Raw genomic sequence first — 14066 nt, 5'->3', positions numbered from 1 at the left:
AAACGAAGAAATTAAAACGAAATTTTGTTCGCTCGTATCTACGGAAATGGCTGGAGCGATTTTCTTCAAATTTGGTATGTAGACTCCCCTAACTGGGCGGCACGTCTCTAGCAAATTTGGTTCCAATCGGATAAGGGATCACAGAGCTACATAGGTGTGAAAATAGCGTTTTCTTCCTGTTAATATACTCACGGTGTGGCGCGCCGGCTTCTTGGGCCGCATGACACACTATCGTGTGTCTTGATCTATGGTGGAATGAGCTATTGACTTCAAATAAAAATCAAGTTGTTTCTTAGGTTGGCATCATAAATTGGTACCATGTTTTGACATGCAAAATAATGCCTCAGGAAGATAAAGACAAAAATAAATGTCAAATTTTCACTACAAAAGTGGCTGCAAAGGTCATCACAGGTCAAATCTATGATGGCACTATATCAAAATATGAATGTCATTAGGAGTACAATTGATATCGAAAGTTTCATGCTTTTCTCACAAATGACGCAACTATCGTGTTGCTGTACAACTGAAGTACTAGAACTATAGAAGGAAATTTAAATGAAGTGCATTACTAGACCTTTCCTAAATGTTTCTCACAAAACATTCCCTTAACTCCACCAAGCTTGCTAATGTAAACTCTTAATTATCGGCAGTGCTATTTTCAATTTTCGGCACAAGATTAGGTTAGTGCTTCAAATATTTATGGAGTCTATTAAAAGGGTAAGGGAGTGAAATTGAAGTAACTGCCCTGTGACCTTTTGATGTTATGTAAATTAATACCTGCTTTATTCGTTGATGCACATTGAGATGCTACGAAGTGAAAACGTGACTAGATAAGGAAGGGAAAGGAAGAGTACAGTCACTCTCAACTCCACTCAAATTTTACCACCAATCAGTGCTCCCAAAAGTGAATGCAGTGGACAGATGATATATGCTGTGCAACTGATGCTGATAAGCCAGGCATAGATGTTAAGAGTGGATAAAAAGTAAATCAGGTTTCTGGACAGATAGATTATGTCGGGTTGTTCATTGTACTAAACAAGCCCTCTTTGTCACATGCTGAAGAGGCAGAGATATCAGTGGATACTTATAATTTGCGTGCCCGCAGCCCTCGGGCTTTGGGCATACATACCAGGCAAATCACTCGTGTCCATGCTACAAATGTAAAATAGGGCATCAAATATTTCAAGTGAAATATTTGTTTCCCCATGGCCTGTCAATAAGCTTACACAAGGGAAGATCAAATATTTATTTGATCCCCCACAGTCAATAAGCTTATAACAAGGGGATAAAACATTCAGGTGAAATATTTGTGGTTCTGCCTCAGTCAATAAGTTTAGGGGATAATTTGAAGTGAAATATTCGTTTTCCTGCAGCATATAGATAAATTTTGTTCCAACATAAGCTGATATAAAAGAATCAAATATTTCAAGTAAAGCCTATATTATAGGAATCCAGTGAAACATTTCCCTCAGCATTATTATAAGTTTATATAATGAGCTATATCAAGTAAAATAGAAACTTGCTCCTCCGCATATAATCGTTATTTGTAAATTATAGGATTGAAATAATATATTCTGTATGATTAGTAATTGGTAAATTTTCAAGGGAACAAGTATGTATTCCATTTTAATTTCTGTGCATACTCAGTGCTTTAAATGAATGTACATACTTTAAGTAAATATTTGACTCCCATGATGCAATTTGTAAGCTTAACAGTTCAATTAAAAGGTTGGATCCCCCTCATTGCAAACACTCCAGATACTTGGTTACAATTTAATCACATGTTCCAAGTAAAATAACTATTATAGACATTTGATCTATATTGGTATAAATTATGTACATAACACAGTGACATAGTATACATAGCTATATATTAATGTGCAGCTTGTGGTACACGTGTTCTTACGTGGCATGTGCTATGAGGGGCATGTGCTATGGAGTAACCGTACACAGCGTAAAGGTGCGAAGTTATCTCTTCTATCTATGACATCTATGATATTGAAAACCATTGTTACAAAGTCTGTGAGTCAGTCTGTATCGTTGTAGATCTCCCAGCATCTTTTTTCTGTTCGTGCTTTATGTTAGCTATTCAGGGAAGGGGGGAATGATTATTTCAGCTGAAATATTTCAAGGAAAAGTGGACAGGGGATCCACTTTTTGGAGGGGTCTAAAATATATTGTTACACGGGCATGAAGGCTTTGCCTGATATGTATACCTGACTGCCCGAGGGAATAAATATCAGGCAAAAGCCTGAATGTCCCATGTTACAGCTAATATGCAGTTTTAGACGATATATCGATATTATATTGAATTATTTTTCAGAATTCAATATTTCGATACGATATATCACGTGATCTGAATCATTTTTTAAAATGTATATTTTAGCTTATTTAATAATTAATTGTATGCTGTGTCTAATCAGACAGCTGCAACTATTACCTGCCTGCTAGTTGTAGAAATTGTAAGCCGCCATGGTGTACCCACACAAATATTATCAGATAGAGGGAAGACTTTCTTGTCAAATCTGATGAAAGAAGTGGTGAAGTTACTCGGAATTCATCAGTGTAATGCCACAGCCTACCATCCTCAAACAGATGGTTTAGTTGAAAGATTTAACCGCACTCTAATTACCATGCTGGCAAAGACGGTTGACAAGGGAGGTCATGATTGGGACAATTGTATTCCTTATGTTTTCTTTGCTTATCGAGCTACTGAGCAACAATCAACTCAGGAATCACCATTTTACTTACTATATGGAGGAGATCCTAGGCTGCCAACCAACTCAGTATTGAGTCCTACTAAGAGGAGAACACATATGGATCTACTTGAATATGGCAAGTACATCACTGATAAGTTTACCCAGGCCTGGAATCTGGCAAGAGCAAACATCAGAAAGAAACAGAAACGACAGAAGATGAACTATGATTAGCATGCCAGGCCTCCTAATTTTCAGGTTGACGAGATAGTGTTTCTGTTTAAACACAGTTGAACGAAACGGTGAAAAGCAAAAACTGACCAGACCTTACCATGGGCCTTTTCAAATGGTAAAGCTGACATCCAAAAATTCCCACATCAGAAGGGTAGATCAACCAGAAGAGCCACAGTTGGTAGCAGTAGACCTTCTTCGGAGATGTCCAATTGAGATTCCTGATACTTTCTGGCCACAAGAACCCCCAGCAGAACACCAGTTAAGAAGTCTTAAGCATCAGATGAGGGCAGCCAACTTAAGAAGGGGGATATGTAACATTTAACTGACATTTATTCAGTGTATGTACATTGTTGTATGCTTTGCACTGGGCACATGCAGGCATTTAGTTAGTTATGAGTTGCAAAGAAGTGGTAGCTAAGTAAAGTCAAGTAGTTCCTGTGTCTGAGAGTACATCGCAGCATTACAAATGTAACCAGAATGTACTAGCTGCTGACCCATAATTGAAATTTTTAGGCATGCATATAATAATATATCCAGTGGTTGCACCCGATTTGGCTTGATCATTCTATGCAGGCTACCAGCCTGATACAGATGGAAAGTGTTACATATTAGTAGCGATGGGTGTACCAGGATTTTCAGAATGATATGATATTGACCAAAATTGGCTGATAAATTCATACTTTTCAATACAATATTGTAACATTAATTTGCATCTGTAAATTGCTGGTTTTCTTACATAATTTGATGGTGGGTAGCTATGGCTATGCACAATAGGGATTTTCCCACCCACATACACAGAGTAAATAATTTGAAACCTGCTGAAGTTAATGGAAAGCAAAACGTCTGGTTATTTGGTCAGATAATCCATAAAAACCACGGAATATTGATTTCCACTGCCTGAATATCAATGCCAACTCTGTCAAAAGGTCCTGCAACTGGCTTAGGTGTTAAAGGGGAACGTACTGAATGTCCCTTGCCATGCATATAAGTAGCACATGTTAAACAGCCCTTGCTCCAGTGAGTAATGTCACTTTGCATCTTGGGCCAATAGTAGTGGCGCAGCAACTCACTGTAAACCTTTGCATCACTTAAGTGGCCTCCAAAGTTGCCTTCATGAGCCTGTTGAAACAATTCTTCATGACTATTAGTTGGTGAAACTATTCTCAATGATCCATCCTGTTGCACATAATACAGTATGTCATCTATCAGTGTATACTGTGAGTGTGTATAGCTAGGCCTTGGCCTGCTTTTCTGTACTTGGCAAGATCCCAGATTCCAGACCGTCTATTATTGCTTTCAATTCTTGGTCTGCTCTCTGCAACACTGGTAACTCACTTACTGGCTTAATTGCAGCTACAGTTTCACAACTCTCCTCCCCCTCTCTTCTGACTGCTGTAATGGGGCTCTTGAGAGTACATCTGCATCGGCATTATGCTTTCCAGCTCTATGAAGGATTTGTACACCTAACTCCTGAATGGCCCATCTGGCAAGCTTTCCAGAGGATTGTGGGGTATTCAACAATGACTTCAATGCCTCATGATCTGTGTAAATGTCACACTGGTGGCCATAAAGGTAAGGTCTAAAATGTTTTATGGCCCAAACTACTCACAGCCCTTCTAATTCAGTTACTCCATATCGTTTCTCGTGTTCTTGAAGACTTCTGCTAGTATAAGCGATTGGTCAAGATGACCCATCTTCTTGCCTTTGAGCTAAGACAGCGCCTAGCCCATAGCATCTGTTTCAAGAGTAAATGGAACACTGAAATCAGGGTATGACAGCACAGGTGCACTAGCCAATAGCTTCTTTTGGTTTTCAAATGCCTTCTGACAAACATTTGTCCAGGTGAACTCCACATCTTTCTTAGTAAAATTGTGAAGAGGTCCAGCAATTCTTGCAAACTGTGGTATAAATCTCTGATAATATGAAGCCAATCCTAAGAATGACCTCAATGACTTTACATTGTTGGGTACTGGGAATTCAGACACGGCTTTCAGTTTACAAGGATTTGTTTGCGCCCCTTCTGCAGACACTACATGACCTAGATAGTGTACCTCTGGGTGATGAGCAAACTTGTACTTCTCAGGCTTCAATGTGAGACCAGCTAACTGTAGTTGCTCAAACACTTTAGCCAAACTACTACTGTGCTCCTCAAAGTCTCTGCCAACCACCAGTACATCATCCAAGTATACCATGCATCCATCCCTTGCCAGGCCTGTCAGTACTATCTCTACCAATTTTTGAAATGTTGCTGGTACATTCACCAGTTCGAAGGGCATTTTTCTAAACTCATGACCTGAATAAGTCACAAACGTTGTTTTCTCCTGAGAAGATGGATCCATGCAAACTTGCCAATAGCCAGATGCTAGATCTAGTGTAGTGAAATACTTAGCCCCAGACAATGAATCTAGCATGTTGTCAATGCGAGGCAGTAGAAATACATCACTCTGTTTAATTGTCGATAATCAGCGCAAAGCCATAATCCACCATCCTTCTTCTTCACCAGGACAATTGGACTGGCCCATGGGCTCTGTGATGGCTGGATCACACCTTGAGCTAACATTTCTTGCACCATCTCGTCTATCTTGTGTCTAAGAACAAATGGTGTGCGGCACACAGGCTGCCTGCCTTACACAGGGGTTATCACCTGTTTTAATCACATGCTTTACTAAATTGGTGGTACCCAATTCCTGTTACCATACCTGGTGATTAACTGCGTTAACTGAAGCTGCTGCTATGCAGATGAGTGCTCTACCTCAAGGTTGAGTTGCTCAAGTAATTTTGCTTCTCTATCAGGTGACCGCTGACACTACAGCTGGAGGCACAGGCTCCTTCATAACATCCACTTGTTCAGCATCTTCCAACATTCCCAATCTTATACCCTTCTCTAACTGCATGTGGCAATAGCCAGTATTCTCAACAATCAGCTTCAAATATCCATCTCCATCAGTCTGTACAATGGCATCAACTATCTTCAGATTGGAGTCAACAACTGTAGGTGTAAATAGAACAAAGCCTTCTGAAAGCCAACCATTTGCTTTGGCTTATTTCTGATGGCCAGCAGGGACTCTAGTGGCTGTAAGCAACTGTACAACAGCAGTATCACTTACTTGTGCCTTCTGCATACTGCTACTCTGAACAAGATCATCTACTGAGTCAAACACAATATCACCATCATCTCCCATGACGACAGTCTCCTGATTTCTTGATTTCTGTACAGTCAACCTGAACCCAAGTGCTGGCTGTAAGTCAGTTCCAATAAGCAATCCATTAGGTGCATTCTTCTGTATCAGCACCATGGATGAAACCTTGTAGTCTCTCTGTGCCAGGGTAACTGAGCCACAATTTTCAGTCTATCACCACTGTAACTCTTGAGCATAACAGTAAGTGTATGGAACCAATCCATCATAGTCTCCTTCCACTCTTGTATGGAACTGAAATCTCCTTTCTTCAAAGCCAACATCTGCACAGCCTGCTTAGGGGACATCAGAGTCACAGGTGAACCAGTGTCTATTAGTGCTGTCATCTTTATTCTATCTACCATCACTTCCGAATATCCAGTCCAAGGTTTGCAGGTAGTCAAACCACAGTTGAAGCACCCTTTAGTGTTACTGCCTAACTTTCCAGCTTTCTTATTCTGACCTTCTGGTAATTGGTTCTTCACTGATAGTAGCTGCAATGCACCCTTCTGGTCCACAAATTTTCTTTGGTTACTGTTACTAGGGGTCGCCATGGCCAACTTTCTTCAAATCTGGCCTTCATCATTAGCTGCTCCAGGTTACCATCAGCACTCGGGGGGTATCTCAAGGCAAATAGAGCATTTAGTTTCGCTTTGTGCTGTATTAGCCTCTCGACACGCCCCCTCATACTGTATTCTCCGTACACACACGTGGCGGTGCTTTAACTATATAACATATAGTATTAGACGATGAGACGCTCTTACTTAAAGATAATGGGTTTTGGTAATTTATGTGCCAATAATTGAGAGTTTACATTATTGGCAGTCAACTAGCAATAAACTGAAGCTATGATGAGGTCAAACAGAAATGGTACCAAATATTGTCAATTTAGGGATATTGATTAGCACCATAAATGAAATGTACATCAAATGACTTAGGATATCATACATTTTTGTCAGAGATTTATAACCAAAGGCATGCCTTACAGTGCCAAAACCTGTATGTACATAAACAACAGACACCTTTTAGTAGTTTAAAGAAATGCAAACTGTTTATAAACAAAGGCATGCCTTGCAGTGCTTATGACATAAACAACAAACACATATTTGTAGCATACAAATGATCATAAACTTTTCGCTTACCATAACATGGGTGGCCTATGACACCACTACATAAATTAATATGGGTATTTCCCAATCCATAGTTCGTGTAATATCTATGGTCCTAATAACCATATTATACTTTGTGTGGGAGGATCAAAGTACTGTATTTTCCAAATGGTACTAATTAACCACACAACTGCACTGTATGAGTCAGAGTACAGTTATGCGGATAATTGGGCAAGTACAGTACACTTAGGCAAATACAGTACAGTTATACAGTAAAATTGTGCAAGGAATGTTATGAAAACAAACTCTCTCAGACAGCATGAATGATCATGTTTGTATCCACTAAAACTAGTCAAACTACTCCTACCAGTTTGTTCTATGACTAGAAATAGATTACATAAACACTTACTGACTGATAGTCTGATTATCAAATATTGAAGTACTCGAGATGAATGCTCCAAGAGAGGTGATCAAGCAGTGCAAAATTAGTACACTCGGGGGGTGTCTCGAGGCTAATGCAACACTCAGTTTTTCCTCAGACTGTGTTAGCCTATTGACACACCCCTCGTGCTGTATTCTCCATACACATGTGTGGTGATTAATTTCACTGCATTTCTAACAAAACAATCATAACCTACACCTACGTATAGTGTACCTATCACTAAAAGTTCTGAGAAACACACAAGTATATTTTCATATATAAAATTAATTTTCTATTATACTTTATTATGTAAGCATTACAGTTACTCACCATCTAATCCAATAAGCCAAAAATAAAATTCTTTAGGAATTTCTGTATTCATAATGCTACAAAGCACTTCATTTTCTCCACTGATCTCATCAAGAGGGAGATGTGGACATTTCCCACTATCACCAGGATGATCCAGAGGACATTTCAAATGACAGACAGGTTTCCGGGCAGAAGGCAAACACAAAGCACATGTCATATTAAGAGTGTACTGCAAACACGCTATTAAGTCAGGGTACACTTCTCCCTCTTCTGCTGCTACTGCCTGGTCAGGTGGAAGAGCAATTGAAAATTTAATACCTTCTGTACAATACTGTAAACAAAACTGTTGCCAATGTTGGATTCCAAACGAAAACTGTCCACAATTATTACCTAATCTAAATACAAAAAAATAAAACACGTACATATATTGGAAATTACACTGTCAATACACTATTGGTTCAACAAGTGTTTGCATTACATGCAAACATTAAACAACAGTAAAAAATTCCCCAAGATGGATTTTTCGGGGTTTTGGATATGTTATTCTCCATCACAGAATGATACCAATACTGCTTTTATACCATTTTTGGGTACATAGCCTTTTTGCATTTGACTACCAGACTATAAAGGAAAGTGTTATGCAGTAAAGAATCAGACTTGTACACTAAATACAGTGGCGGATCCAGGATGGGGCATTTGGGGCAAATGCCCCCCCCCTTCAAGAAATTGCATACAAGATCGAGATACTCTAATAGAGCAGTCAATTACTCTAATAAAGCAGTCACAATGTTCATGAGGCAGTGTAACTTACCTATGAAGCTACAAATAGGATTTTATTTTACATAACAGACGTGATATAGTTGGTAAGGATAACTAGCTATTATTGTTGTGACCTTTTCTTTTTTTTTTTTTTTTTTTTTTGGTCTTCAACTGGTTTTCAGCAAGTTTTTTTTGGTCTTCAACTGTTTTTCAGAAAGGTGCCCCCCCCTCTTTCGAAACTCTGGATCCGCCCCTGGAATATACCATTAGTACTATCATGATTTATTCCTGGTACTATTAGAGTACATTGGTCTTTAATGTATGAAGTGATGGGTCTGCTAAAAATGCCATGTCTAAAAACCATCATAAAAATATTATACAGAATGAAAATCACCTTTACACAATAGCCTTAGTGTATCTAACCTCATATCCAGTGTTAAAAACAAGAAAACACTCACAGACAGCAAGATATCGAATTTAACACAATTGTCAAAACCCGTATTTTTGTCTGATGCTTCACTGCCTGCCTGACCACAGTCGCAAGGCTAAGAGGCCAAACAAAGCAGCGTACAGCCACCATTTTATGCCACAATAACAAACTCACTGGTGGCATGTGCCTTTTCTGGTTCCGACAAGTATCTGCCTTCTGTGCTTTGCGTTTCCTTTTATCTTCAGTTACATGGTCATCTTTTTCTTTATGTAAGGAAACCATACTGTGTCATTAATTTTTGCATCAACACTTTCTTTAGAGGAGTGCATTTAGATGCCAAAAAAATAAAACTATTTGAAGAATGTAGGTAAGTAGATACATGAATACAGCTGCACTTATAAAACTGAGTATAAAATGATCATTGATCCAACCGCACCCTAAACAATCAGAACACATGCCTCGTACTTAACAATCAGTGTGCTTCATGATCACATCCCTTAATGATCTAGCTGCAATCAGCTGCAGTCTTGCTGTAGAAAACTAGACATGGCAAACCACATTTCTTACTCCATTACATAGCTCACTAAATACTCCAATAAAGCAGTCACAGCCATACACACAACAATTTGATCATTTCCTTTTCCGCTTTCCACTATTTCCAATTACCCCCATTTTAGAGAACTTCTCCAGAGCTCTCTTACTGGATTTTAGAGACCTCACTATCTCCCAAAGATAAAAAGATTTTACACATTTTCTAAGAAATTTTATGTTTGAATACGGATCATAGAAGGAAACATCTACACCTGCAGCTATACTAGTGGACATAATCATTTAATTCCTACTTCAGTAATACTATACTAGAGTCTGCACACAACACATGTGCTCTATATTCCACACCTGTCAGAACATGTCGACACAGTCATAGCATCATGTAGCATTATACAGAACGTAAAAGCCGATAATTCTCTGTTTTTACCATAATTGGTAAACCGTAGGCCAACGGGTTATTAGCCTATTCAGCTTCAGCAACTGCAGTACCACTGGAGAGCTGGTGTCAAAGGCTTTGGCGTGCGCTTGGGTAATTCGTTTATGTTTTGTGGTAGCTACAAAGCCAATCCTATATAAACAGTGATGGATGGAGCCCTAGCCCAACCTCACAGCATTGGCTTTACAACTGTACTTTTTAGTGCAGCACAAGTGTAATTTGTGTAGAGACCTACTGTCAGATATCGGTTAACTATTGGTAAAATAGGTCAGTCGGATATTGGCTTAGCCTAAAAGGTAGGAAGTTTATTTAGTCTGTTCGTGTTTACTTGAGCCCTCATTTCTTGTTAATAACTCTTGTTACATGAGCCAGCTGCCCAAACATTTAGTAACGCTGTGAATCCTTTTAAAAGCCACAACTGTTTATCAAAAAAAGTGCTTTGATATGGGCAAGAACAAGTGAGTTGTGAGTAGGGTTCCACCGATACAGAAAAACACCTACTGATCCAATACTGATACCAATAATTTCCATGCAATTTACACACTTCTCAAGTTAGCTATGTGTGACTGCTCTATTAGAATGTTTTAGTTGCAGTGACTGTGCTATTAGAGTATTTCGAACTTTTTCATGTAAAAGTAGTAAGTAGCAGTTGCTCAATGTTTAACAAAGCAATTCCTGCACCTTTTATGCTAGAATAACGCTCAACACTATTTCCAGCCTGTTGTATATCACGTTTTGCTAGCATAGGATTTATGATGATAGATGATGACTGGCACGAGTGGCTATTAATCGGTATCAGAACACTTAAATAACCGATACTGATCGATACCAAAATGCCCAATATCTGCTCTGATTTGATACCAATCCAATTATCGGTGGAATACTAGTTGTGAGGCTTTAAAAATATCCTATACATTTAGTATACAGGATTCAGGTACGCAAAACATGTTTACAGGATGAAAACATGCTTGTTCTAGTACGAAACCATTAGGAGTGAACATATGTTCACCTCTTTGATATTACTATATTTGGCAGGGCTCAGGTGAACGCATACTGACTAATACAGTATAATACAGAGTATAACCATGACTGAAGTAGGGATTAAAGTCCACTAGTATACGTACCTTCAGCTGCAGGTGTAGATGACCTCCCTTGTTTCATTGTGATCCCTACTAATTTTTTCTTATACTTGTCTGTTTACTTTTTTGTGACAATGACTGGTGAACCAACACATACTGCATCAAAGGAAAGAATGACACCAGCCAGACATAATGCGCACCCTGACTATGGATTTCTGGAAAACATTGTTTCCATTTTCAGCTTTATTCTACCAGTAATACAGCATTACAAACGAAGAACAGTGCAAGAAGCACTTCTGTAAGTAATTCAGTCACTATTGAAATCGTGATTAAACGTGTACCCTGACTATCAATTACTGGGAAGTGAATGACTATTCCACTTTGTTTTCAGGTATGTACGTATGTTCTATTCATTATACAGTGTTACAAACAAAGAACAGTATGAGAAGCACCTCTGCAGTCAATCTACTTGCTACAAAAATTACAGACAATTCTCATAACAGCCAATTGCAACTTGCACTGAAGCCACTGCATTTTACCTCAAATCAACACCTTCAAGGCATGGGAAGTTAAAGGTAAGTCCATGATGCATACATTGTAGCTGCTGAAAAGGCCCATCTCGGGCCAAAGTAACGTCAAACAGTGAAGACATCAAGCCCATAGCATTAAGCATAGTTGAGTTATGCTTGGGTGAAGGCAGTTAGCCGAAGTTCCATTAAAAGAAAATTTTTTTAAATGACATAGAAACTTGTTGAAAGGGTTTGGGGTTGCTCTGAATGGATTTTGAGGTAGGTTATGTTTAACCAACACTGCCAAGCTGTTTTGAAGGAAAAGTGAGTTGTTTTTTTGGGGGGGGGGGGGGGTGACATTGAAAGGCAAGAAAGCACAAACCTCCATGATCCCTACCATACAGTACTACCATACTAGATTTTCAGCCTCGTTTAGTGGTTAGCATAGAAAGAAATACATGCCAGGCCCCATACCATTCAAGCAAAGATTGATGGGTACTATTTTGGCTTCTTTCTGGCACTTTTTTAATACTGTGATCTCTACTACAGTGTATATAGCATTAGAAATTCTACATATCTAGTTGCTTACTCTATAACTTCGAATTGTCCCACTCGGCATAAACGAAGTACAACAGCTAACAACTGGTGGAAAATGCACTTGGGTAGAAATCCATCAGGAAAATGGTAAATAATCTCAGTATAATCAAGATTCAGTGTATCAACAGTAACAGTTCTCAAATGTGAAGGCATGATCAACACTTTATCGCTGTTGTAAAAAAACAGTTTCACTGAGCGCAGCAACTTCATCAACTTTTATGTCTGTAGGAAAACAGCTCACAAGGTTCAACTTCTGCAGCAAATATTCGACTGCATTCGGAAGTGATGATTGGTGATTAGAACCTTCCAAAATGACAGAGAGGACCTTAATGATGTTGTAAGGGGTAACAAATACGTCATTCTGCAGTGATTCCACATTAGGATAGTACAAAATAATTCCTTTGTTCGCACAGTACTGTAGGAGTGACTCCACATCAGTTATGCCAATTTGATGGGCGATCCTTGAGACTAATTCTTTTTCAATATGCACACGTGCTAGATCATGTAAGATGTGATGTTCAAACTTAAAATATTTCAAAGGGCAATGCTTCTCATACAATGGCTTAGCAACAGACAAAATGGCATCCTGAAGGTGTTTAAGTTTTCCTGTTAAACAGTTAACAAATTGAAGTGGCTCAACGAGGTGTTTCACAAATGATTTTCCCTTAGAATAGTCACTAAACAAAGTGTTAATAACAGATTTTGATCTGGGACTGAGGAGGTCTTTGTGAGTTCCTACCATCACAATTCTTGGCCAATGAACAGAGTTTGGGTCATCGTTACAACATCCTACACTGCAATGAGAACAAACCAATTGTAAAAAGTAATCAAGATTGATATCAAAGGACTTATTAGCCAACACTTCTGATACATTGTAGACTAAAAGAACTATGTCTTGTGGATTAAGGAGTAAAGGAAGCAGTTCATGACTGTGATCATCTCTACCGATATCATAAATTAATACACTGATTATGTGGGAATTTTTAGCAGTACAGGAACTGGTTGATGGTTGATTAGTATTTAGCACATCAACTGAAGAAAGCGGTCCCTTTGTCTTTCGATATCGTTGTGATAATGTAGTAACTTGAGAATCAAAATTCATCTCTTTCCAGGGATGAGGGTCATTGCGAGTAACCATACAGAAATGTGCATCGGTGCTTCTTTTGGTAGGGTGTTGTGATGGTTTCTTCAATAGTCTTTGCACCAAACTTGTTTTTCCACTACCAGGTGGTCCAATTACCACTATTTTGAACTGATTGGATGCTGCAGTGCCTGTAGACAGACAAGGAGAGGATATTATAATGACATGCAGATATATAAACTTTCTCATATACGTATACGTACTATGCACTAAATACATACAGACATATAACACAAATGTAAGGGAAAATTATACGTTTGAGTAGGGATCATAGAAATGAAGTAAGGGAGGTTATCTACAGCTCCAGATTGATTAGCTAGTGGACATTTAATGTCTACTTCAGCCATACACAGCCTAACCATCGACAGCGTACCCATGACTGAAGTACGTATATCATACAGTATGGTAGTCCAGTACTACACATATCAAATAGTACAGTAATCTGTTTAAGTAGGGATCCCCCCAAAAATGATACGAGCCACCTAAAATGCTACTTTTAAAAACACATCTGAAGCAACAAAAATCACCTTTATGGAATAATCTTTGTCCATCTAACATCAAATGCAGCATTAAAAACAAGAAAACACTTACAGGCGGCCAGATATAAAGAATTTTAAAAAT

General features: G+C 38.7%; 1 protein-coding gene across 1 annotated transcript in view; it reads right to left on the bottom strand.

Annotated features, from left to right (window-relative positions):
* The window catches only part of LOC136256642 (uncharacterized), a 41131-nt gene extending 27911 nt beyond the window's left edge, over window positions 1–13220 (bottom strand). The window contains exons 1-2 of the mRNA XM_066049618.1: window positions 12297–13220; window positions 7967–8340 (exon numbers count right to left, since the gene is read on the bottom strand). Of these exons, the coding sequence (XP_065905690.1) occupies window positions 7967–8340; window positions 12297–12514 (592 nt within the window). The 5' untranslated portion in view covers window positions 12515–13220. The remainder of the gene's footprint in view (window positions 1–7966; window positions 8341–12296) is intronic.
* Between the last annotated feature and the right edge of the window lie 846 nt (window positions 13221–14066).

The sequence above is a fragment of the Dysidea avara genome, chromosome 5, assembly GCF_963678975.1.
Source record: "Dysidea avara chromosome 5, odDysAvar1.4, whole genome shotgun sequence".
NCBI lineage: Eukaryota > Metazoa > Porifera > Demospongiae > Dictyoceratida > Dysideidae > Dysidea > Dysidea avara.
Note: the sequence above shows the minus strand (reverse complement) of the source record. Positions and strands in the feature narration are given on the sequence as shown.